This window comes from Panthera tigris, chromosome B2, assembly GCF_018350195.1.
Source record: "Panthera tigris isolate Pti1 chromosome B2, P.tigris_Pti1_mat1.1, whole genome shotgun sequence".
In the NCBI taxonomy this organism is placed as follows: domain Eukaryota; kingdom Metazoa; phylum Chordata; class Mammalia; order Carnivora; family Felidae; genus Panthera; species Panthera tigris.
In genome coordinates, this window is record NC_056664.1 from 49607806 (window position 1) to 49633825 (window position 26020).

Genomic DNA, 26020 nt, shown 5'->3' on the forward strand with positions numbered 1-26020 from the left:
GAATTCAATCTTGTTTATCATGCAAGAAAAACTGTAAAGTTCCAGATTACTGAAGACTTTGAAAGCAATCTTAACAATTAACCACGAAAACATTGAGACAGACAAAATTAACCATTATTTTAAGTCATCTTTTTGCTAACAAATTGGAACAGAGATAACGTGAACTTATTTGACCTTCAGCAAACCTAGATAGAATAAAATGTTTCATTATCAATGCCGATAACTTCTCAGCAACTCCCCCATGCCTTATGACAAAGCACAAACTCTCTTGCATGACATAAATGATCCTCCATAACCTCGCCCAGCCCACCTCTCACCAGGATCCAAAGCATTTTATCCCTCTCCACCACCAGTACTCAATGCCATGCATAACAGTTTCCCACATCTGGGGCTTTGCCTATGCTTCTTTCTTATCTGGAATTTCCTTCTTGGTCTTCCCATTTCTCATCACTATTAAAAGGGTGTAAATATCTCTGAAGATAAGGTATGAAAAATTATTCTTAACAAACTCCCAGGGGGTACATTCTGTCTGGTAACCATCTACAGACCAGCCTTTGAGAACAACTGTTGGAGAAGACCAATTTGAGATGTTCTCTGGGAATGCAGATGAAGAGTACCAAAGAAACAAATAGATTATAAATACAAATTGATAGTAGTAATAAAAGATAGAGAGCAGAGACAAAATACGTGAACAACAAATAAGAAACCTGGACAGATTAAACAGATATAATAAAGAAAGTTTTAATAGGATAAAAGTTTCCATGTTTGGGGAATTTTTTTTAAAGTGAATCTTAGGGGTACCTGAGTGGCTCAGATGGTTAAGTGGATGACTTTTTTTTTTTTAATGTTTATTTAGTTTTGAGAGAAAAAGAGAGAGAGAGAGAGAGAGAGAGAGAGAGAGAGAGAATGAACAGGGGAGGATCAAAGAGATAGGGAGACACAGAACCAAAAGCAGGCTCCAAGCTGTCACCACAGAGCCCAACACGGGGCTTGAACTCACAAACTGTGAGATCATGACCTGAGCCTAAGTCAGATGCTTACCTGACTGAGCCACCCAGGCACCCCAGAAGCTAACTCTTGATTTCAGCTCAGGTCATGAGTTTGTGAGTTCAAGTCCTGTGCCTGGTTCTGCACTAACAGCTTGGAGCCTTCTTGGGATTCTCTCTCTCTTTCTCTCTCTGCCCTTCCTGGGCTGGTACTCTCTCTCTCACTCTCAAAATAAATAAATAAATAAACTTTTAAAAAAATAATAAAGTGAATCTGAAAACTAGGTTTAGACTAAATTAATTAAAAGAGACCATACTCAAATATATTGAACTAGTAGTTTGTTTGTTTAAGAATAAAAAAGGTATAAGACTCAGAGCCAGGAGGAAAATATAAAATACCAAATCAGGAATCAAAATTATTTTGATGTCAGACTTTCCCACATAAAACACCAGGAAATAATGAAGTAAAATCTACAAAACACTGAGGGAGAGAAAGTATAGGTCACACAGTGCTTGCTCAGGCAACTTTTCTTTGACCACCAACTGATAAATTTGTGAAATCTTATTGAGTTCTACATCTATGAGTTGTACATTTCTCCATATGTACGTAATGGCTGACATAAATTTTGCTTAAAAAAAAAAGAACAATGTTTAGCACATGAAGTTTCTCAATAAATAATTGTCACATAAAAGAATAAATGACTCAACCAAAAACTATCAAATAACATTCTGTAAAGTTAACAGAAAGACTTTCTCAAGTATGTGAGGACAGAGGAAAATGTGGGCACTCTTCTTGGTAAAAACAGTATTCATAAATACACGTTAGGGGCTCCTGGGTGGCTCAGTTGATTGAGTGGCCGACTCTTGACTTTGGCTCAGGTCACGATCTCATAGTCAGGTGATTGCGCCCCACGTCTGGCTCTATGCTGACATTGTGGAGCATGCTTGGGATTCTCTCTTCTCTCTGCCCTTTCCCTGCTTGCATTCTCTCTCTCTCTCTCTCTCTCTCTCTCAGTGCATAAACATTAAAAAAAAGAAATGTTTTAGCTGATCGAGAGATGAACCAAAGCTAAGAATTTAAGAATGGGCACCTTTGTCCTTACATTCCTGGTATCCTGGACCCTCTGTGAACATCAAAACTAGGTATACATTGCATTATGTCTGAATAATGGTTTAAATGTTTTTTAAATGTATCCAAAAGCCAAAAGAGATTGTTTTGTAGAAAGTAAAGTATCTGAAAAGTAAGCTAATGGGGCACCTGGGTCGCACAGTCAGTTAAGAGTTCAACTCTTGGTTTTGGCTCAGGTCAAGGTCATGATCTCATGGTTTGTGGGTTCAAACCCCACATCGGGTTCAGCGCTGAGAGTGCCGGGCCTGCTTGAGAGTCTCTGTCTCCCTCACTCTCTGCACCTGTCCCCTGTACTCTCTCTAAAAAATAAATAAATAAACTTAAAAAAAAAAAAGAAGATACAAGATGTAAAAATGAAATATAATTAATTAATTAATTAATAGTAAGCTAATAACAATACAATAATCACCACCTAAATAATTGGACATCAACATCTAAATGACCCGGGTAGTCATCATCCCATGGATCTGCAATCCGAGATTCAGTGAGCCCAGTGTAAAAGCAGGGGTAAAAAGGAGTGACACAAGCAGAAAGGCACAAAATCCCTCAGCTTCATTACAGTGAAGTCAAAGTTCTTGCTCCGTTCTTGGTTTTGACACATACACAATTTTTTTAATTTTTTTAAATGTTTATTTATTTTTTAGAGAGAGAGAGAGTGAGAGCATGAGCAGGGGAGGGGTAGGGAGAGAAGGAGACAGAATCTGAAGCAGGCTCCAAGCGAGCTCCGAGCTGTCAACACAGAGCCTTACTTAGGGCTCAAAGTCATGGTCCGTGAGATCATGACCTGAGCCAAAGTCAGATGCCCAACCAACTGCTATCCAGGCACCCCAGACACATAACACAATTTAAACGTCACTTAATTTAATAAATAGGTTAAAATTTAAAGGTAGCCATCAGTAGATGTAAAACAAACTATAAGCCCTGTAAGTCTCTGCAAATGATAAAAGACAAACCAAATATTGATCAAAAAGCAAAAGCCAAAAGCAAAAGGAACAGGAAAATATAAAAAAAAAAAAATCAATACAAAGAAAGCATAAAATAAGAGACAATATGACTAAATGTTCTTAATTCACCTCTTAAAGAACAAAAAGTCTCAAATGTGGTTTTTAAAAATATAAATATACCTTGGAAATAAGAATTAGCCCTAAAACCAAATGTCATAGAAAGTTTAAAAATAAAAGGATAGATAAGAAAGACAAGAAAGACATCAGGCAAATACATACTAAAAGAAATCAGAACTAATATCAAATCAGAAAAATAAAATTAAGAAGAATTAAATGTAGGGGTGCCTGTGTGGCTCAGTCAGTTGGGCATCCAACTTTAGCTCAGGTAATGATCTCATGGTCTGTGAGTTTGAGCCCTGCATCAGGCTCTGTGTAACACCTCAGAGCCTGGAGCCTGCTTCGGATTCTGTATCTCCCTCTCTCTCTGTCCCCCCCTCCTCACACTCTGTCTCTCTCTCCCTCCAAAAATAAAGACACTATTGCTATTTAACATTGTCTGGATATTCTGTCCAGCAATGAAACAAAATGTTGGCAAGGAAAACATAAAACTGGCAAGGAAAACATAAAGCCATCAGTATTTGCAGAGGACATAATTATATACCTAGGGGGAAAAAAATAAGCAAATCAATAGAAAACCCATTAAATGTAAGGACAATGCTCAGAAACTGGCTAACCACAAAATATTTTTTTAAATAGATTTTCTATCTGATGGTTATAACAAGTTCCAAAATACAATAAAATAAAATATAATTCATTGTGGAAAAACAAAACCCTGAAATACCTAGAGTCAATCTTGTTGTAATCTGAGAGAGACTTGGAGAACTATAGGATATCCATGAATTATTAAAAATAACTTACATAAGTGGTCAGAAATACAATATTCATAGATGGGAATGTTATATACATCCACAAAAGAAAACAATTATCTCTTAAGTTCTTTATTTTTTCCCCAGCTTTATTGAGATATAATAGACATATAACATTGTGTAAGTTTAAGGTATATAACGTCATGATATTATATGTGTATATATTGCAAAATGATTACCACACCACGGTTAGTTAACACATCCATTACCTCACAGAGTTACAGTGTGTGTGTGGTGAGAAACATCAAATATACAATATAGTATCGTTAACTATATAGTCTCCATGCTGTACCTAACTTATTTCTATGTCTAATCAAATTCTGATAAGGCTTTTGTGATAACATAACAAATTTATAAAACTGTTCTAAGGAAGAATTGTGGTTGAAAAGAGAAAAATCAATAAACAAATTAAATAACCCAGAAATATATCATGGCATATACAAAAATCTAAAATATATGGGAAAAAGTAAACTGTCATCACAAATTAGTAACAGTGGGAAATTATTTAGTTAATAGGTTTGGATATATTTATTGACTATTTGGAAGAGAAATAAAATCAAAACATAGCTTTACTTTATATCCTATATCCAAAAGAACTTCAGATTATAGAGCAAAATATAAAAAATAATAGTCACAAAGTATAAACCTGAAAAAATATCTCTAGCCACTGAGATTACAGATAACTTTTATTTTCGTTATGCTTCACTATACTGTCAAAAATTTTACACTGTGTACATGTCACGTTAAAAACATTTAAAATTTTCTATATACTGAAAAATTAAAATACAATTAAATATTGAATATTTATCAAATATCACTATGGCAGAAGAGCTCATAAGCTTTACTGAAATAGAGATTTCTAAGTTAACAGGGTGGATTAAATATCTAATTCTCCTTTGTCTTGAAACTGCACTAAAACTACAACAAAGAGATTATTTAAAACAAACAAACAAAAAATCCATAAACCCAACAGACAAAAACAATACAATTTGAAAAATACAAAGCAGAGGATAAGAGATAGCTGATTTCATAAAATTGAGAGAGAAAAATCCTAAACTGGCAGAGAGGAAGCTGAGAACCAATCCAATTAATATCCCAGAATCCTCAGAAGGCTCGGGCCCAGGCAGCACCAGGTCCCCCAGAGCTGGGAGTACAGGGAGGAAGTGGTAGACTCAGGAGGTCTGTATGAAAAGCTGTTTCAGCAGCAGCTGATCCTTGGCTTTTCTTCCCAACTTCCAGCTGCTAGGTAAACAGTCCTCCCAATCCTAATGGAAAGTTGGAGCTTATCTCTTGAGAGGGTAAAATAGTGAGTAGGTCTTTGGACCTGGATCTACCAGCACAGGTGAGAGTGTGGTAGGACCAAAACCAGGATTTAGTGATCATATAGTTCTGAATGCTGAGGAACATCCCATCCTAAGACCTCTTTCCCCTCAGTTTCCAGAATTCTAACAACAAAATGTCTACCTTCTGGCAGAAGATCAAGGAATCCGACCAGTCTAAAAGGAAAAGTCTAAAGATATTCAGAGAGGGTCCCCAGAAATGACCCACCTATATCATCCTTTAGTGAAATTCCAGAAATTTACCCACTGAAATTCCAACCAGCTTTTATCTTAGTCTCATGCAGACATCTGAAAAAATCCCTCTAACATGGAATCCATGCTAATATAAACAAACAGAAAAGAGCAGTTAGGAGGAAACTGAAAATACACAAGAAGAAACCCATCCAAATATATAGTATCTTCAGATAGAGAAAATAATGCATCCATGGCATTAAAACAGGATCCTGCTTTAAAAAGGGAACTAGAGAGGATATTAAAAAAATACTCTTAGAAATTAAAACCATGATAGCAAAGATAAAATATTCAATAAAATATTGGAAGAGAAACTTGAGAAAATCTCCCAGGAAGTAGCACAAAACGCTGAAAAATAATAGAGAAAAAAAAAATAAGAAAGGAACCACTCCAGGAAAAACCATATCCAAATAGAAAGAAAGGAAATCAGTAAGAAAACATATGAGAAAAAAAATTCCCAGAACTGAAGAGTATGAGTTGTCAGAGAAGGACGCACCAACTGCCCAGTCTGAATGAAAACAGACACCAAGGCACAATTTAGTAAAATTTCAGAACACTAAAAACAAAAAATTTTACAGGATTCCTAGGAGAACAACAGGTCAAATATAAAGGACCAGGGATATGAATGGCTTCATAATTCTCAAACGTGACTCTAGAATATATAACACAACATATAATGCATTCAAAATTCTGAAGGAAAATTGTCATAGACTCTGGGTCTGGAATTCTTTCTTGTCCAGCAAGAAAGCGGGATACAGGATTAAAAAGCAAGAGAGGCTGATGTCTGGGAGAAGACAAGAGCCCTGATTAAGGGTCCTTACTCCATTTTATCAGGATCAGAAGGCTTACAACATGATGATGGGCATGCACAAAGAGAAAATGAAACTGAACATTAACTCATGGGCGTGAAGGAAAGGGGGTTTTGAAAATATGCAGTGTTAGGGGTTTGGGTTAATACAAAACAAAATCCTGGTGCCAGATAGAAGGTTGTTTACAGCAGATGTGAAGCACCACCTTTGTTTACTTAAACTGGTCTAGTGGACAAGAAAGACAGAGCAAGCTATCTCAGGGTCAACAAGGCACCTTTCTTTTGCTAATTAGCTCTGCTCTAGGCAACTTTGCCCTGCAGCGGTCTATAGCCCTATTTACCTGTTTACCTAATTTGGTCCTTCCTTCCTGTGAAAGCAGCTTTCTGCTATAGTACTAAATTGGGGGTGTTTCCGCCCTGAATACCTAATCTTGTTTACCTCATATACCTTTGTCCTATACTGGGGCCTTTGCCCCACCTTACCTATACCTATTTACCTAATCTTGTTTACCCAAACTTGGGTGTGAACATACTATGGCTTTCTAGTTCTTTATGCTTTGTTAACCCATCTGTGCAGGCTCAGGGAATTCCTAAGCTTATTTCCCACAGAAAATCATTTCTGACATAAACATACCTAATGAAGCTGGGTTATGAAGGAAGATATGCAAGGTCTCAGATAATTTCCCTCTCATGCAACCTTTCTCAGGAAATTAAGAATGTGCTCTGGCCAACTAATCTTTGACAAAGCAGGAAAGAATATCCAATGGAAAAAAAGACAGTCTCTTCAGCAAATGGTATTGGGAAAACTGGACAGCAACATGCAGAAGAATGAATCCTGACCACTTTCTTACACCATACACAAAAATAAACTCAAAATTGATGAAAGACATAAACGTAAGACATGAAGGCATCAAAATCTAGAGGAGAAAACAGGCAACCTTGGTCACAGCAACTTCTTACTTGACATGTCTTCTGAGGCAAGGGAAACAAAAGCAAGAATATACTAATGGGACCTCTTCAAGATAAAAAGCTTCTGCACAGCAAAGAAACAATCAGAAAAACTAAAAGGCAACCGACAGAATGGGAGAAGATATTTGTAAATGACATATCAGATAAAGGGTTAGTATACAAAATCTATAAAGAACTTATCAAACTCAACACCTAAAAAACAAATAATCCAGTGAAGAAATGGGCAAAAGACATGAACACTTTTCTAAAGAAGACATCCAGATGGCTAACAGACACATGAAAAAATGCTCAACATCACTCATCATCAGGGAGACACAAATCAAAACCACAACGAAATACCACCTTACACCTGTAGAATGGCTAAAATTAACAACTCAGGCAACAACAGATGTTGGCAAGGATGTGGAGAAAGAGGAACAATTTTGTACTACTGGTGGGAATGTAAACTGGTGCAACCAGTCTGGAAAACAGTATGAAGATGCCTCAAAAACTTAAAAATAGAACTACCCTATGACCCAGGATTTGCACTACTAGGTATTTATCCAAAGGATACAGGAGTGCTGATCTGAAGGGGCACATGCACCCCAATGTTTATAGCAGCACTATTGACAATATCCAAAGTATGGAAAGAGCCCAAATGTCCATTGATAGATGAATGGTAAAGAAGATGTGGTATATATACATAATGGAATATTACTCAGCGATGAAAAGGATTGACATCTTGCCATTTGCAACAACATGGATGGACCTAGAGTATATTATGGTAAACAAAATAAGTCCGTCAGAGAAAGACAAATAATATATGTAATTTCACTCATATATGGAATTCATATGTGGAATTTAAGATACAAAACAGATGAACATAAGGGAAGAGAAGCAAAAATAATAAAAAACAGGGAGGGGGACAAACCATAAAAGACTCTTAAATACAGAGAACAAACTAAGGATTGCGGGCAGTATGTTGGGTGGGGGAAGGGCTGAAGGAGTGAGGGGCATTAAGGAGGATACTGGTTGAGATGAGCACTGAGTGTTATATGTAAGTGATGAATCACTAAATTTTATTCCTGAAAAAAAAATAACAAATATAATTTGATTTAAAAAGAAGAATGTGCTCTATCACAGTAATAAAAAAACTACCAAGAAACAAAAAGTCCAGGACCAGACATTTATTTTTTTAAGAAACTTTTTTTTAATGTTTATTTATTATTTTTGAGAAAGAGAGAGTGCAGGGGAGGGGAAAAGAGAGATGGAGACAGAGAATCTGTGCTGACACCACACAGAGCCAGATGTGGGGCTCAAACCCATGAACTGTGAGATCGTGATTTGAGCAGAAACCAAATTAGCCACTTAACAAACTGAGCCAAACAGGCACCCCTTAACTCCTCTTTAAATGTCTGGTAGAGGGGCGCCTGAGTGGCTCAGTCAGTTAAGCATCTAACTTTTGATTTCAGCTCAGGTCATAATCTCACGGTTCATGAGTTCGAGCCCCACAGGTGGCTCTGTGCTGACTATACAGAGCCTACTTGGGATTCTCTCTTTCCCTCTCTCTTTGCCCCTCCCCTGCTCTCCCTCTCTCTCTCAAAATAAATAAAATAAAACTTAAAAAAATAAAGAGGAGTTAATACCTAGTCTTCTCAAACTATTACAAAAAACATGGAAGAGGAAGGAAGGCTTCCAAATATGTTCTACGAGGCCAGCATTACCCTGATACCAAAACCACAAAATGACACCACACAAAAAAAAGAAAACTACAGGCCAATATCCCCAAAGAACAAAAATGCAAAAATCCTCAATAAAATATTAGCAAACCACATGTAACAATGTATTAAAAAGATCATTCACCATGATCAGGTGGGATTTATTCTTGGGATGAAAGATTGGTTCAATATTCACAAATCAACATCACACAGCACATCAACAAAAGTATTCATGTGTAATACCTGCCATATTAGTGGGTGAGACTCTTCTTGGGTCCCTTGGTATATGGCGCTGAATCAATGGCTCCCACGAAGTCACTTTTGTACACGGATGGATGCTAAATTGTTTTAGTTGAGTGTGGGATATGAGTAATGAATGTCTCATTTGGCCATATGGCTGATGTCATTTAGAAATTCTCAAATTGGGTTTTAAAAATGAACTCAGCCATATATATTTATGAAACACACCTCAAACATGAATATATTGAAAGCTGGAAAATAAATAATAAATATTTTAATTAATGAAAACTGGAATCTTATGTTTCTATCAGAAAAAAGACTTTATATACAAATATTATGTGATATTCAATGTCAGTCTATATTGAAAAATGATTTTTCATATTTGCTAAATAACTTTTATGTTTACATTATATATTTCATACATATATTTTCATATATATCTCATACATGTATTTTCATACATATATTCCATACATATATTTTCATACATATATTTCATACATACATATTTCATACATATATATGTCATATATATATTATAGAAATATTTCATATAGCTATTTCACATAGATATGTTTTATATAGATATTTCATATCTATATTTCATATAGATATCATATATCTATATTTCATACATATATATTTACTAATCTGAGGATTTAATTAAAAAGGAAGGGGGATTATTAGGAGGGGCACCACTGTAAAAATGTACAAAAGGTCTGGGGGGGCTATGTGGAAGGGGAGATAAATATATACATGGAACCCCCCTTCCATTAGCCCCTCCTCCCCCAGTCCTGAGAGAGCATGAGAACTTGGGTCGTAGGTGAAGGGGTGGGAGGGTGGGGGCACTTTGCCCTCTGGCTTAGTGAGCCCTTGGGGAGGCAGGCCAAGGGTCTAGGGGCCCTCAGAAGGGGTGATGGTGTACCTCAGGAGATCATGAACTATGACTTCTGAAATGACTCCCATTCTCATCTCTCATGTGTATGCACACGCGCACACACACAGACACACACACACAGACACACACACACACACACACCACTCTAGAGGCTTGTGACTTCTGCCCTTCCAGTGACTCCAAGGTCCATCTGATGCTTGATCTTGTGGGGGTTGGGGCTTCTGCTCCAAGGTTCCATGACCTCAGAGGTGGCTGGTGAGGTCATGACCTCTGCCCTCTAGCCCTGGCTTGAAACCTCAGCTCTAGGACCTTGTCAAAAGGAAAGGGGGATGGAGCTTTGCCCCTGTCCCTCCCCCTCGCTTACCTGTTAGCCTGGGCTGGGCCAGAGGCCACTTGTGGGCCAGCACAAGTGGAGGTGGTGTCCCCAAAAGGGCTCCGGGGGGTCTTGCTGAGAAGGTGAGGGGTTCCCAGGGCCGCAGTAGGTGGCAGTGGCGGAGCCAAGCGGCTGTATAGCAGGGGGAGGGCAGGCTCCAGAATGTAGAGGTGGGTGGCAGCCATGGCCCCTGGTCCAATCAGCTCCTCGCCAGCCTCATAGAAGCGGGGTGGCCTAGCAAGGTGAGGGGGGCTTGCCAACCAGGTTGGCTCCGGGAAGCCAGCACAGCACTCTGGGGGACAAGGGCCCAGAAAGGGGGGTGTCTGGGGCCTCTCAAACAGCAGGTGAAGGCCCTGAGACCCGATGGTGGCAGCTGCGGACTCCTCCTTCCGTTCTTCCTTTACCCGCACCGATTCCTTGGCGGCCTGTCCCCTTCCTCGCCAGCCCGGGCCTTGGGAGTAGCAGGAGAAACTCCGAGCTGGGGCCCTGAGAAGGGGAGGTCCCTGTCTTCCTCCTCCTTGGTGATAGAGGGCTCTCTCTGCTCCACAGGCTGCTCCTTGTGTGAGCCTGGTGTCCAGGCGGCCTCAGGGGGCCAGACCCAAGCAGGAAAGGCCAGAGGACTGTGGTACAGGCGGCCCCATGGGTCTGGGGGGGGAGGCGAAGTTTGGTGGAGGGCGGCCCCATGGGTCTGGTAGGGAGGCAAAGGTTGGTGGAGGCCCTGGGCTTTCTTTCTGGGCAAAGATGATGCTGGAGTTGAATGTGAGGCTGCCCAGGCCTCCAAAGGCCCTGTTAGGGCAGCCAATGAGGCAAAGCTTGTGGGATGCCCAAAGGGATCAATGTGGGTGCTGGGGCTCAGAAAGCTTCCCTGGGCCCTGGGAGCTGCGGTGAAAGGGTTGGCTGCGGAGTAGATGGCACCAGCCGCAGTGAAGAGGGAGGTGGTGGGGCGGAAGAGTTCCTGCCCAGGGTGCAGGGCCCCATCCAGCCAGGGAAGGCAGGGCAAGAGGTTGTTCTGAAAGTCAAGCTTGTAGGGGTCACCCTTCATCTTTTCCTGGTGTTTCAGGATCATGTGAGCCTCGTGTGTGGCATGCCACTTCCCTGGTTTCCTTAAAGGTGGTCGGAATGGTTGGGGATGTGTCCCCTTTTGGGGAACCCCGTGAAGCCCACTTAGCACTGGCCCCAGTTGTGCCAGTGGTGGCAGCTCAGGTTCATGCTCTTGGGCTGGAAGGCCCCCTGCAGGGTGCCAAAGGAGACAGCCAGAGCAAAGTCCATAGGTAGGCCAGTAGGCCGGGCACTGAGGGAGTTGGGCCGTGTATGCATTGTGTCTCCTTGCCTTGCTCACTGGATTAGTTTAAGATGCTTATCTCCCTGCCACTAAAAGGTCTGTTTTGCTCTACCTTTGCAAACTGGAGATTGGGGATGGTAGTCTCAGAAACAGAAAATACAGAGCAGCTTGCTCACCTTGACTATCTTTTTGCTGGACACGGAGTATCTGTACTACCAGTTAAGGTAGGCTAAATAGCAGAGGAGCCCATCCAGAATGCTTATGGTAGAACAGAAGTTTATTCTCACTCACACACTGTAGATTGAATGTTTGTGTTCCCCCAGAATTCTTATGTTGAAACCTAATCCCCAGTGTGATGGTATATGGAGATGGAGAGGTAAGGTACCTCCTTTGAGAGGTAAGTAGGCCATGAGGGCCCCAGAGAGCTCCCTCACCCTTCCTGCCATGTGAGGACACAGCAAAATGATGACGGTCTCCAGAACCGAGAAATAAGTTTCTGTTGCTTATAAGCCACGTAGTCTCTGGTATCTCATTATGGCAGCCCAAGTAGACTAAAACATCACATAACCCTCCAAGTGAAATGTTCCTGGTCACCATGCATGTCTGCTCCAGGTGAAGATTCAAGAACCCAGTCTCCTATTTCATGGATTGTAAGGGTCTGGGAAATGAGACCCCTCAATGAGCACAAACATCTCAAATACAACTCTGCACTGGATTCCGGGGCATCTGGCCAGCTCTGCTTCCCTGGTCCCACCCCGAACAACTCTCAGAACTTCCCAAGTCTCATTCCTGCCTTCCCCAGGTGTTCTTGCAACCTCTCAGGAAAGCTGAAGGTGGACCATGACCAAGATCAAGGATTCCACAGCTCCTGGGAGCCTCCCACAACAGTGGGTATGTTGCCTCTCACCAGTTAGATTTGTGTTTGCCCCTTGGTTTTTCAAAACTGAGTGATATATCATTTAAGGATGCAAACATAAGTGTGATATAACAATTTTAAAAAGCAAGAGAGAGGGGTGCCTGGGTGGCTCAGTTGGTTAAGCGCCAGACTTCAGGTCATGATCTCACATGATCTCATGATCTCAGTTTGTGGTTTGAGTCCCACATCAGGCCCTGTGCTGACAGCTCTGATTCCTGGCAATATTTCACTGCTGAACTTGGGTAGTACAGTTTCAGGTGTTTGGATTTTGTTTGTTTTTATTTAATTTTTTCAATTGTACACATATATTTTATTCATTCTTTTGCATAGATGATGCATTTCATGACGAAAAGTTTTTAAAAGATAATGGGAGGGGCCCTGGGTGGCTCAGTTGGTTAAGCGTGGGACTTCGGCTCAGGTCATGATCTCAGAGTTCCAGCCCCACATCCAGCTCACTGCTGTCAGCACAGAACCCACTTTGGATACTCTGCCCACCCCAACCCACCCGCCCCTACCCTGCTCACACTGTCTCTCTCTAAAATATTTTTAGGGGGAGGATCCAAGATGGTGGAATAGCATGGAAGTTTTGTGTGTGTCTCGCGTCCATGAAATACAGCCAGACCAACACTAAACCATCCTACACACCTAGAAAACTGATTGGAGGATTAACACGACAATCTGCACAAGCTGAACCACAGAATTCAGCAGGCATGCGGCACAGAGAGGTGAACTTGGGGAGCGAGAAGGCACAGGAAGGGAGGTGCTTTTGCAAGCGGAGAGAGGAAGGAGATTGCACAGGGAGGTAGAATATGGGAAAAGCACCCCTCCCCAAAAGCAGCTGGAGAGAAAGTGGAAAATTGGAAACAGCCGCAGGGACTAAACTAAAAAGGGAGAAAAGAGAAAGGAGAGGGTTTACATTCCACTGAGACTGTAAACAAGGGTAGCGCAGTCTGCAACTCCGCAGCTCCATACCTGGTGGTGCTCTGGTGGGAAGGGCGAATCCCCAGGAGCAGAGTGGGGTCTGGGAGGTTCTCAGGCCACATGGGGAAAAGTGGTTCCAATGCTGGAAGGACATTTGGTGGAGACTGTTGAAGCCACCTGGTCCCAGGAGACCTCAGAAAATGGCCACATTTGCTGGTGCAGAACAAGGTCATTAAGGGTGAAGCCTGGTGCCAGATGTGTGTTGTGATTTTCCATAATCCCTGAAACGCTGCTTCTACACTATCTCGTGATCTTTCTGGGGGGCGGGCTGGCACCTGGCCGTAGTCTTGGGGCACCGGCAGCAGCAGGGTCCAGCAAGTGTTCCTGGGTGCAGCCGACATTCAGCCATTGCTCATTCGGCCATTGCTTGGTGAGACCCTCCCGCAGAGGGGCAGAATGGGTCAAAGCCACAGTCCTTCAGAGGTAAGGAGCCGGGGAAAACAGCTGCATCTGAGACAAAACTTGGGAGAGAGGTACTGCCCGGAGCTTGGTCATAGAGAGTGAAAAAGCGGGGAGTAGACGAAAGCTGAAGACAGGACAGGTGCGCGATTGCTGATCCGGAAGAACAGACTGTAGTGGGGGAGGCCATTTTCACCTCTCCCGCGCATGCGCATACGCACCTACGAGCCAGCGCGTAACAATCCACCACAGTAGGCTAGCAGCGCCATCTAGTGGAGAGCAGAGCCGTTACACTGAGCCCCGCCCAACTGGGCCAACTTAGCTCTTCAAGAACACAAATCTCACCACCAGCTTAATTTATGGACTATAATGAGCTACATAGGCTGACTTCTAGGGGAAAACGAAGCAATTTCAGTCCTACTTCAATCTGTTAGCAAGTCCTTCTATTCAATTTTCTTTATTTCTTTTTTTTCTCTTTTATACTTCTTTTTCTTGAATACAGAAAGAAAAAATTCATTTTTATTTTCAATTATTAAAAATATTTTTCTTTAATTTTTATTACTATATGTTTTACTTTTGTGTAAATTTTTTCAAATTCTATTTTACTTCCATCATTTTATTTTAGTCTGCTTCAGTGTATTCACCTTTTCAAATTTTCAGAGGTTCCTTTTTTCTTTTTCTTTCTTGCTCTTTTTCATTTCTTTTCTTTTTCTTGAATGCAGAAAGAGAAAAACTTCATTTTTATTTCAATTTCTATTGAAAATATTTTTCTTTAATTTTTTACTATATTTTTTGTTTTTATGTAATTTTTTTCAAATTCTATTTTACTTCAATCATTTTATTTTAGCCTACTAGAGTGTATTCACTTTTTCAAATTTTCAAACGATTTCCTTTTTTTCTTTTTCTTTTTTGTTAATCTTTGTTTCTCTTTTTCATTTCTTTTCTTTTTCTTGAATACAGAAAAAGAAAAAAATAATTTATTTTTAATTTTTACTAAAACTATTTTTCTTTAGTTTTTTTCTACTATATTCTTTCCTTTATGTGTATTTTTTCAAATTCTTTCACTCCCATCATCTCATTTTAGTCTACTTCAGTGTATTGATTTTTTAAAATTCTGAAATGATTTCCCTTTTTTTTTCTCCCCCCCTTTTCTTCTCTAATCTGTCGAACCACTTTCAACACCCCGACCAAAACACACCTAGGATCTAGCATCATTTATTCAATTTTTTTTTGTATGTGTGTCTTTTTAATTTTTTAATTTTAATATTTTTTTATTTTAATTTTTTAATTTTAATTTCTGTACCTCATTAATTCCTTTTCTCCCTTCAAAATGACAATACGAAGGAATTCACCCCAAAAGAAAGAGCACAAAGAAACGACAGCCAGGGATTTAACCAACACAGATACAAGCAAGATGTCTGAACCAGAATTTAGAATCATGATAATAAGAATACTAGCTGGAGTTGAAAATAGATTAGAATCCCTTTCTGCGGAGATAAAAGTAAAAAACAGCCAGAATGAAATTAAAAATGCTATAACTGAGCTGTAATCACGGATGGATGCAGCGGCGGCAAGGATGGATGAGGCAGAACAGAGAATCAGCGATGTAGAGGACAAACTTATAAAGAATAATGAAGCAGAAAAAAAGAGGGAGATGAAGGCAAAAGAGCACAATTTAAGAATTAGAGAAATCAGTGACTTATTAAAAAGGAACATCAGAATCATAGGGGTCCCAGAAGAGGAAGAGAGAGAAATAGGGGTAGAAGGGTTATGTGAGCAAATCATAGTGGAAAACTTTCCTAACCCGGGGAAAGACACAGGCATCAAAAGCCAGGAAACACAGAGGATGCCCATTAGATTCAACAAAAACCGACCATCAACAAGGCATATCATAGTCAAATTCACAAAATACTCAGGCAAGGAGAGAATCATGAAAGCAGCAAGGGAAAAAAAGTCCCTAACCTACAAGGGAAGACAGATCAGGTTTGCAGCAGACCTATCCCCAGAAACTTGGCAGGCCAGAAAGGAGTGGTGGGATATATTCAGTGAGCTGAATCAGAAAAATATGCAGCCAAAAATTCTTTATCCAGCAAGGCTGTCATTCAAAATAGAAGGAGAGATAAACAGTTTCCCAGACAAACAAAAATTAAAGGAGTTTGTGACCACTAAACGAGCCCTGCAAGAAATTTTAAGGGGAACTCTCTGAGAGGAGAAAAGATGAAAAAAATATATATGTATATATGTATATATATATATGTATACATGTATATATATGTATGTATATATGTATATATATGTATATATGTGTATATATATGTGTATATATGTATACATATATATATATATTTTTTTGATATATATATATGTATATCAAAAGCAACAAAGATTAGAAAGGACCAGAGAACACCAGAAACTCCAACTCTACAAGCATCATAATGGAAATAAATTCATATCTTTCAGTAGTCACTCTAAATGTCAACGGACTCAATGCTCCAATCAAAAGACATAGGGTAACAGAATGGATAAGTAAACAAGATCCATCTATATGCTGTTTACAAGAGACCCACTTTAGACCTAAAGACACCTTCAGATTGAAAATAAGGGGATGGAGAACCATCTGTCATGCTAATGGTCAACAAAAGAAAGCCAGAGTAGCCATATTATATCAGACAATCTAGACTTTAAAATAAAGACGGTATCAAGAGATGCAGAAGGGCATTATACCATAATCAAGTGTTCTATCCACCAAGAAGACCTTACAATTGTAAACATTTATGCGCCAAGTGTGGAAGCACTCAAATATAAAAATCAATTAATCACAAACATAAAGAAACTCATTGATAGCAATACCATAAGAGTAGAGACTTCAACACCCCACTCACAGCGATGGACAGATCATCTAATCAAAAAATCAACAAGGAAACAATGGCTTTGAATGACACACTGGACCAAATGGACTTAACAGATATATTCAGAACATTTCATCTTAAAGCACCAGAATATACATTCTTCTCCAGTGCACATGGAATGTTCTCCAGAATAGACCATATACTGGGACACAAATCAGCCCTAAGTAAGTACAAAAAGATTGAGATCATACTGTGTATATTTTCAGACCACAACGCTATGAAACTCAAAATCAACCACAAGAAAAAATTTGGAAAGGTAACAAATACTTGGAGACTGAAGAACATTCTCCTAAAGAATGAATGGGCTAACCAAGAAGTTAAAGAGGAAATTAAAAAGTACATAGAAGCCAATGAAAATGATAACACCACAACCCAAAACTTCTTGGACACAGCAAAGGCGGTCATAAGAGGAAAATATATAGCATCCAGGCCTTCCTAAAGAAGGAAGAAAGATCTCAGGTACACAACCCAACCTTACACGTTAAAGAGCTGGAAAAAGAACAGCAAATAAAACCCAAAAACATAGGAAGACAGGAAATAATAAAGATTAGAGCAGAAATCAATGGTATTGAAACCAAAAAAACAGTAGAACAGATCAATTAAACCAGAAGCTGGTTCTTTGAAAGAATTAACAAAATTGATAAACCACTAGCCAGTTTGATCGAAAAGAAAAAGGAAAGGACCCAAATAAATAAAATCAAGAATGAAAGAGGAGAGATCACAACCAACACAGCAGAAATAAAAACAATAATAAGAGAATATTATGAGCAATTATAGGCCAATGAAAAGGGCAATCTGGAAGAAATGGACAAATTCCTAGAAACATATAGACTACCAAAAGTGCAACAGGAAGAAATAGAAAATTTGAACAGACCCATAACCAGTAAGGAAATTGAATTAGGCATCAAAAATCCGCCAAAAAACAAGAGTCAAGGGCCAGGTGCCTTTCCAGGGGAATTCTACCAAACATTTCAGGAAGAGTTAACACCTATTCTCTTGAAGCTGTTCCAAAAAATAGAAATGGAAGGAAAACTTCTAAACTCTTTCTATGAAGCCAGCATTACCTTGATTCCAAAACCAGACAGAGATGCTACTAAAAAGGAGAACTATAGACCAATTTCCCTGTTGAACATGGATGCAAAAATACTCAACAAGATATTAGCCAACCGGCTCCAACAATATATTAAAAAATTATTCACCACGACCAAGTGGGATTTATACGTGGGATGCAGGGCTGGTTCAATATCGGCAAAACAATTAACGTGATTCATCACATCAATAAAAGAAAGGACAAGAACCATATGATCCTCTCAATAGATGCAGAGAAAGCATTTGACAAAATACAGCATCTTTTCTTGATAAAAACCCTCAAGAAGGTAGGGACAGAATGAGCATACCTCAAGATCATAAAAGCCATATGTGAATGACCCAATGCTAATATCATCCTCAATGGGGAAAAACTGACAGCTTTCCCCCTAAGGTCAGGAACAAGACAGGGATGTCCACTCTTGCCACTGTTATTCAACATTCACTGTTATTCAAAGATTGGAAGTCTTAGCCTCTGCACTCAGACAACACAAAAAAATAAAAGGCATCCAAATCAGCCAGGAGAAGGTCAAACTTTCACTCTTCACAGATGACATGATACTCTCTACGGAAAACCCAAAAGATTCCACCAAAAAACTGCTATAATTGATTCATGAATTCAGCAAAATTGCAGGATATAAAATCAATGCACAGAAATCGGTTGCATTCCTATATAGCAACAATGAAGCAACAGAAAGAAAAATCAAGAAATCGATCCCATTTACAGTTGCATCAAAAACCATAAAATACCTGGGAATAAATCTAACCAAAGAGGTGAAAAATCTATACGCTGAAAACTATAGAAAGCTTATGAAAGAAATTGAAGAAGACACAAAAAAATGGGAAAAGATTCTATGCTCCTGGATAGGAAGAACAAATATTGTTAAAATGTCAATACTACCCAAAGCAATCTACATATTCAGTGCAATCCCCATCAATGTAACACCAGCATTCTTCACAGAGCTAGAACAAATAATCCTAAAATTTGTATGGAACCAGAAAAGACCCCAAATAGCTAAAAAAAAAAAAAAATCTTGAAAAAGAAAACCAAAGCATGAGGCATCACAATCCCAGACTTCAAGCTATACTACAAATCTGTAATCATCAAGACAGTATGGTACTGGCACAAGAATAGACACTCAGATCAATGGAACAGAATAAAGAACCCAGAAATGGACCCACAAATATATGGCCAACTAATCTTTGACAAAGCAGGAAAGAATATCCAATGGAATAAAGACAGTCTCTTCAGCAAGTGGTGCTGGGAAAACTGGACAGTTGACATATAGAAGAATGAACCTAGACCACTTTCTTACACCATACACAAAAATAAACTCAAAATGGATGAAAGACCTAAATGTAAGGCAGGAATCCATCAAAATCCTCAAGGGGAAAGCAGGCAAAAACCTCTTTGACCTTGGCCGCAGCAACTTCTTACTCAACACGTCTCCAGAGGCAAGGGAAACCAAAGCAAAAATGAACTACTGGGACCTCATCAAAATAAAATCTTCTGCACAGCGAAGGAAACAATCAGCAAAACTAAAAGGCAACTGACAGAATGGGAGAAGATATTTGTAAACGACATATCAGATAAAGGGTTAGTATGCAACATCTATAAAGAACTTATCAAACTCAACACCCAAAAAACAAATAATCCAGTGAAGAAATGGGCAAAAGACACGAATGGACATGTCTCCAAAGAAGACATCCAGATGGCCAACTGAGCATGAAAAAATGCTCAACATCACTCATCATCAGGGAAATACAAATCAAAACCACAATGAGACACCACCATACACCTGTCAGAATGGCTAACATTAACAACTCAGGCAACAACAGATGTTGGCAAGGATGCAGAGAAAGAGGATCTCTTTTGCATTGTTGGTGGGAATGCAAGCTGGTGCAACCACTCTGGAAAACAGTATGGAAGTTCCTCAAAAAACTAAAAATAGAACTACCCTACGACCCAGCAATCGCACTACTAGACATTTATCCATGAGATACAGGTGTGCTGTTTTGAAGGGACACATGCACCCCAATGTTCATAGCAGCACTATCGACAATAGCCAAAGTATGGAAAGAGCCCAAATGTCCATCGATGGATGATTGGATAAAGAAGATGTGGTATATATATACAATGGAGTATTACTCAGCAATCAAAAGGAATGAAATCTTGCCATTTGCAACTATGTGGATGGAACTGGAGGGTATTATACTAAGTGAAATTAGTCAGAGAAAGACAAAAATCATATGACTTCACTCATATGAGGACTTTAAGAGACAAAACAGATGAACATAAGGGAAGGGAAACAAAAATAATATAAAAACAGGGAGGGGGACAAACCAGAAGAGACTCATAAATATGGAGAACAAACTGAAGGTTACTGGAGGGGTTGTGAGAGAGGGGATGGACTAAATGGGTAAGGGCACTAAGGAATCTACTCCTGAAATCATTGTTGCACTATATACTAACTAATTTGGATGTAAATTCAAAAAAATAAAAAATAAAAAAATATATATATTTAATTTTTTTAAATAAATAAATAAACATACATTTGGAAAAGTTATTAAATGCTGGACTAAATATCAAGATGAGAGAGAAAATAGCTCAACTATTTGAAAGAAGACATTAAAAAACAGGAAGGGGGGCACCTGGGTGGCTCATTCAGTTAAGCGTCCAGCTTTGGCTCAGGTCATGATCTCATGGTTCTTGAGTTCCAGCCTTGCCTAGGGCTCTGTGCTGACAGCTCAGAGCCTGGAGCCTTTTTCGGATTCTTTGTCTCCCTCTGTCTCTGCGCCTCCCCAACTCACACTCTGTCTCTCTCTCTCTCTCAAAAATAAAGATTAAAAATAAATTTAAAATAAATAAAAAATAAATAAAAAACAGGAAGGAAATACATAAAAATACTAACAGGAATTACTCTGGGTCCTGGGGGATGGATAATTTTAATGTTTTCTTGTAATTTCAGATGTTTAATGAACATCTATTTCTTTTTTAAATACTAGAACCTTTATGATCTGTAAATTGGAATCTTCAAAAACAATGATTGTTTGGTCATTTAGATAAGTCATTTCATGTTTAATAAAATAGTATAATGCACTTGATCTTAGCCGAAAGGCAAGATGTGATAGGAAATAGTATAATGAATGGAATATATGAAATGTTATGAAAATGGCTCTAAGAAAGAGTCAGTGTTTGAAACCTGGGTCCTCACAGGAACAAAAACAGAAACAAAAACAACAGCCAACATCAAAAATCCAGACCACCCTGGTTGTGGCCCATTGCGCCCCCTTGTGGCTATACCCCCAAGGAAAGAAACAGTAAGGAGAGGACCCACTGGAGCTGGAAAAAAACCTAAAAATCTAGCAAATAGTTCACTCTAAAAACAAAGCCTCATATTCAAAACATCTGGGAAAATATCTCACCCACACAAAGCAACACTGCGCTAAGCATATGCTTTCATCCATTTTACATTGTCGTATCAGGTTCCTGGAATGAAGACCACAGCCATGTATCTTGAGCTGCAAACCACTAACAAGGAGGTCTTCGTGCCGAAGTCTCAGTAAGTCTACTTTGAGGCATAAACGAGCCAAACGGACTGTTTATCTTGATCAAATTAAGGTCATCACTGCCACATCTCCATCACTTGCTCAGCCTTGTGGTGTCTGAAATGAAAAATTCAGCAAGATCAAAAAACAAGTTATGGGGGTGGGGAAACAGGAGGGAATTGGGTTCAGAAGATTTTAAATATCAAAATATCACAATTTGGAATGCTAAGAAAGTAGTAATAGTTTTCCACCTCTCACACTGGAAAAGATTTTTAATATTACATCATCTACTCTAATCAAGCTTTCACTCCCATCATTTCCCCAAAACAGCTCCTGTTGCCAATGACTTCCATGTTGCCAAATTCCATGGCCATTTCTGTCTTCATCTTATCCCACACCCCTCAGCAACATTTGACGTATAGAAACATTTCCTCCTCCTTTCTTTTTTCTCCAGTTTCCATTCCATGCCCGACCTTGCAAGCAAGTTTTCTTCAGGTATAAAAGCATTATGACTACACCAGGAAGGACAAGTGGAAAGATGAAGTAAAAAAGTCCCACACATACATGCCCTTTCTATATGCCAGACAAGTGCCAAGGGTGCTCCTTAGGTTACCACATTTAATCCTCACAACCATCCTTCATCCATCTTAAAGGTCAAGAAATGCCATAGACACTTGAGCTATGAGCCTAGCCAACCTTCCTGTTAGCCTTCCTCTTCAGGCTGTATTGTTGAAAGGCCATGCCCACAACTGCTGGCAAAAGAAAAAAAAAAATGATATTCCCTGCGGGAAGGCAGAGATCCTACTTGGAACCTAGTCTCAAGACACCTGGGGAAATCCATGCTTCCCACATTCCTAAGTCTCAAAGGGGTCTCTCCAGCCTACTTTACCTCCAAATTTGACTGATACTCTCACCAGTTACCACAGTGCACTAGGCTAAACTTCATGTTGGAAGGAATACCTACTTTTCAGAGGTATCTGTTGAGAATGTCTTGGTCTCTGAAAAATGTTCAGTGTCCACCAAGAAGCCCTGTCTTATAGATGCACAGCAGACCTTCCCTGGACAAAATCGTGAATGAGATGAAAGCTAATTTTCCTTGATTTAATGATCACTTTCTACTGCTGCTTTATCAACAGACTCCAGCTGCAATTCCTGTGCTGACTGTGACCATATTTCCAATGGGAAAACACATCAAGACATGAGGTTTCAAAGGGATCAGTGTGCCATTTCTGGTGCGAGAAGAACTTGGATGAAGAAATGTAACCTTCAAAGAGTTGACATTTTCAGGATAGATCCAATGATTTGGGGAGCAATGGGAAGAATATTTAAAATCCTAACTGGCTTATAGAACGTGAAACAAATGGAGGCTCTTCCCATGTTTGTTTTGTTTTACTCTCCCAACAAAGCTCCCTTTCTATTTTCTCTCTACCCTTCTCTCAGCTGCCTTTAAAGGGGGTTCTAATCCATACTAAGATATCAGTGACAGATATTAATGCACTCCTCCCACATTTTCATCATTTCCCTATTAGTCCAAAAGAATGATCAAATAGTGGGCACCCAGGCATCAGTGAATGGAGCAAAAAAAGCCTTTTCTCACTCCCCAAAAGCCAGAGGCAGTGGAGCATATGATAATGAGCATGAACTGGCTTTTGACAACACTGGTCAACACCTAGCTTCAGCTTTAGTAATTCTGGATGTCGTTAATAATGCTTGTTACACTCTTAGCATGGTGATAGTGCCTAGGGTGTGGAAAAGGCTCAATAAACTTAAATGACTTGTTACTGCATTTATTTTTATATTTGCTGGGCAACTGGCTATACTATATATAGAAGTGGTCAACAGAAAATCCCGAGCCCCCCACAAACTTCGTGATGGAGTATACGGACCAAACTGAGAGAGAGCTGAGTCAACGTGTGCCGCTGTATGTTTGGTCTTGTTGCTGGGGTGGTTTTCCTCTTCTGCAAAGGCCCATCTTCTCCCTTCTGCTTGGATGTGGGTCCCATTTGGAGGTCAGTCTGTAGCATGCATGCTGCCCTCTACTCAGCCCCTATCAAACTCCAATAGAAGGAATGGGATATTTAATGTAACAATTTTTTTTTTTTACCAGTTCGATGAGTTTTCTCATTCTTTGGAGTATTTGTTAGATGCTTAATCTGCGCCTGTTTTTGAACAAAGCATGTATGGCAGTAAAAAAGAAATATAAGACCACCTCCCTAAAGGAGATCATGCCTACCACTCCCTCTTCTTTCTCTTCCCCTTATTTCTCTCCTTCCCTCCCCTTTCCCTACTTCTCCTTCTCCTTCTTCTCCCTCTTGCTCACTTTTTCTTTGTCTGAAGTAAAAGTTCTTCAAAAAGGGCAAAAGATACAGCTTCTTCAGAGGTTAGGGTGCATAGATAGGTCCATTTTACAACTTTCCTAAGTCTTGGGCATTCTTCCTTTTGAAGGCTCACCACACACAAGACCCAACCATAAAAATTCATCTGTATCCAACCAAGCATAATTTATATATAATTGAGTTGATAAAATGTGATTGATTGACATGATACTTGAATCTGTAAAAAGACATAATTTTTTTTTAAAGAAAGCATATAATTTAACTTCACTTTTCTGGTATCAGTTTCCAGATACCAGTTGGCATTTTGGAGCCAGGTAATTCCCTTTTTCACATCTCAAACATTTTTTAGGCTCTAGAAAAGTGTATAAACCCTGAGCACTGTGTGCTAGGGCTTAAAGGACAAACAGCCCTGGCTGATTAGTTTTAGCCCAGATCTATCTTTATTTAGCTGTATGAGTTCAGGTAAACTACTTAAGCTCTCTGAGCCTCAATCACCCTATCAGTCAAATGAACCCATTCAGACATAACTTAGCAAGCTCCAAGCCCACTACTTTTGTATAAAAGCAGCTCAACAACTAATTGTTTTTCCAAATTTTCTCACTCAGAGTCTTAAAGCACACAGTCCCCAGCCAAGTTACTCAGAGCTAAACACAAAGTATGGTATAGATTGAAATTGGAAAGGGCCTATGTGAATATAGCACCTCATTCCTTAAAGTTCCAAGGCTTAGTCCTTGAGAACCTCAAATGGACTGTCCTGAAGGAATGACAGATTATCTAAGAAACATTCTTATATTTGCTTTTGTTCATTCCTACCCTCACACTTCAAACCCCGGGCTCTCTGTTGTGCAGCAAAACAGTGGCTCTTCCTTTTACATTCATGGGGAATATCCATCCTTGAGATCCAAATCTTGGACCTCTTGTGCTCTTATGTCTTGGTGGGGAAAGAGGTGAATAAGAGAGTCACACAGAGGGGCCCAGGCAACAAGGGCTGGAACCAAATGGAGGCATCTCAGAGTGGCAGTGGTGAAGTAGAGCTTACAAAGAGGCAGAGAGCAGTTGGCCTCTTCGTCTGAACAGCTTTTCTTGGTTATTCTCCATGAAGGCAAACCTGTGTCACCAAACACAGTTGACATTTTTTTCCCAGATGTAACAACTGTGATGCACAGAACCACGGATCAAAAGCAATATGAGGGGTGCCTGACTGGCTCAGTCAGTAGATCAAATGACTCTTAATCTCAGGGTTGTGACTTCAAGCACCATGATGGATGGGGAGCCTACTGATAAAAAAAAAAAAAAAAAGCAATATGGATCAAGTATTTTACTGTCCCAATTGTGTTGCACACTTATTTGGAGCAAAACATCATTGTAGGGGCTATAGAGATAGTCAAAGATGAACAATGAGACTCCCATCCTCAAAGAACCTGTAGTCTGATAGGGTCAGGTAGAGTAGAGATGAAGGCTAAGTGTGAAAAAAGAATTGAGGTCTTGTGGCAGGATATAGACTAAATTAGTGGGACAGATTATAAGTGTCAAAGACTTTCAAAATAAAGGCACTTCGCTTTTGGATGGGATGGCCAAGAAAATCTTCACCCAGGATGAAGAATTTGAGCTGTGCTTGGGAAAGTTTCAGAAAAGCTGGAAAAGGAAGTGATAAAAGTAATCAAAGGCTTAGGATACAGAGAAGGAGGAGGGAGGGAGGGAAAAGGAGAGAGAGGGAGCCAGTGAGCAGGGTCATGGTACAGGTGTTTCCTGTTTCTTAGACTACAAAGGCACATTTAGAACCCAGGTTCAGAAGTTCAGAGCCTGTCACAAACAGGCAATAAGAAAGGATAGTGCTATCACTACTAACAAGACAGGCCTGGACACTTCAAGGGTGGTTGTTTGCCCTCAGGTTTCCTCACATTCTCAAGCATCAGATCTCACCAGGTGTGCAATTTACAGCAGAGGTGACAAAGTTAATTTTCAGTGCATGTAGCTCATTGATGGTGATGTAGGGGAAGTCCATACTTATCTGTGGTTAA

At 39.7% G+C, this 26020-nt stretch overlaps 1 protein-coding gene across 1 annotated transcript; it reads right to left on the bottom strand.

Moving 5' to 3' along the window:
* Window positions 1-397: 397 nt before the first annotated feature.
* LOC102972809 (probable fibrosin-1) lies at window positions 398-11858 on the bottom strand. Its single transcript, XM_007095554.2, is given in 7 exon segments — window positions 398-564; window positions 10533-10612; window positions 10614-10962; window positions 10965-11195; window positions 11239-11328; window positions 11331-11750; window positions 11753-11858. Coding segments are annotated over 7 exon segments (1443 nt in total).
* Window positions 11859-26020: the final 14162 nt, after the last annotated feature.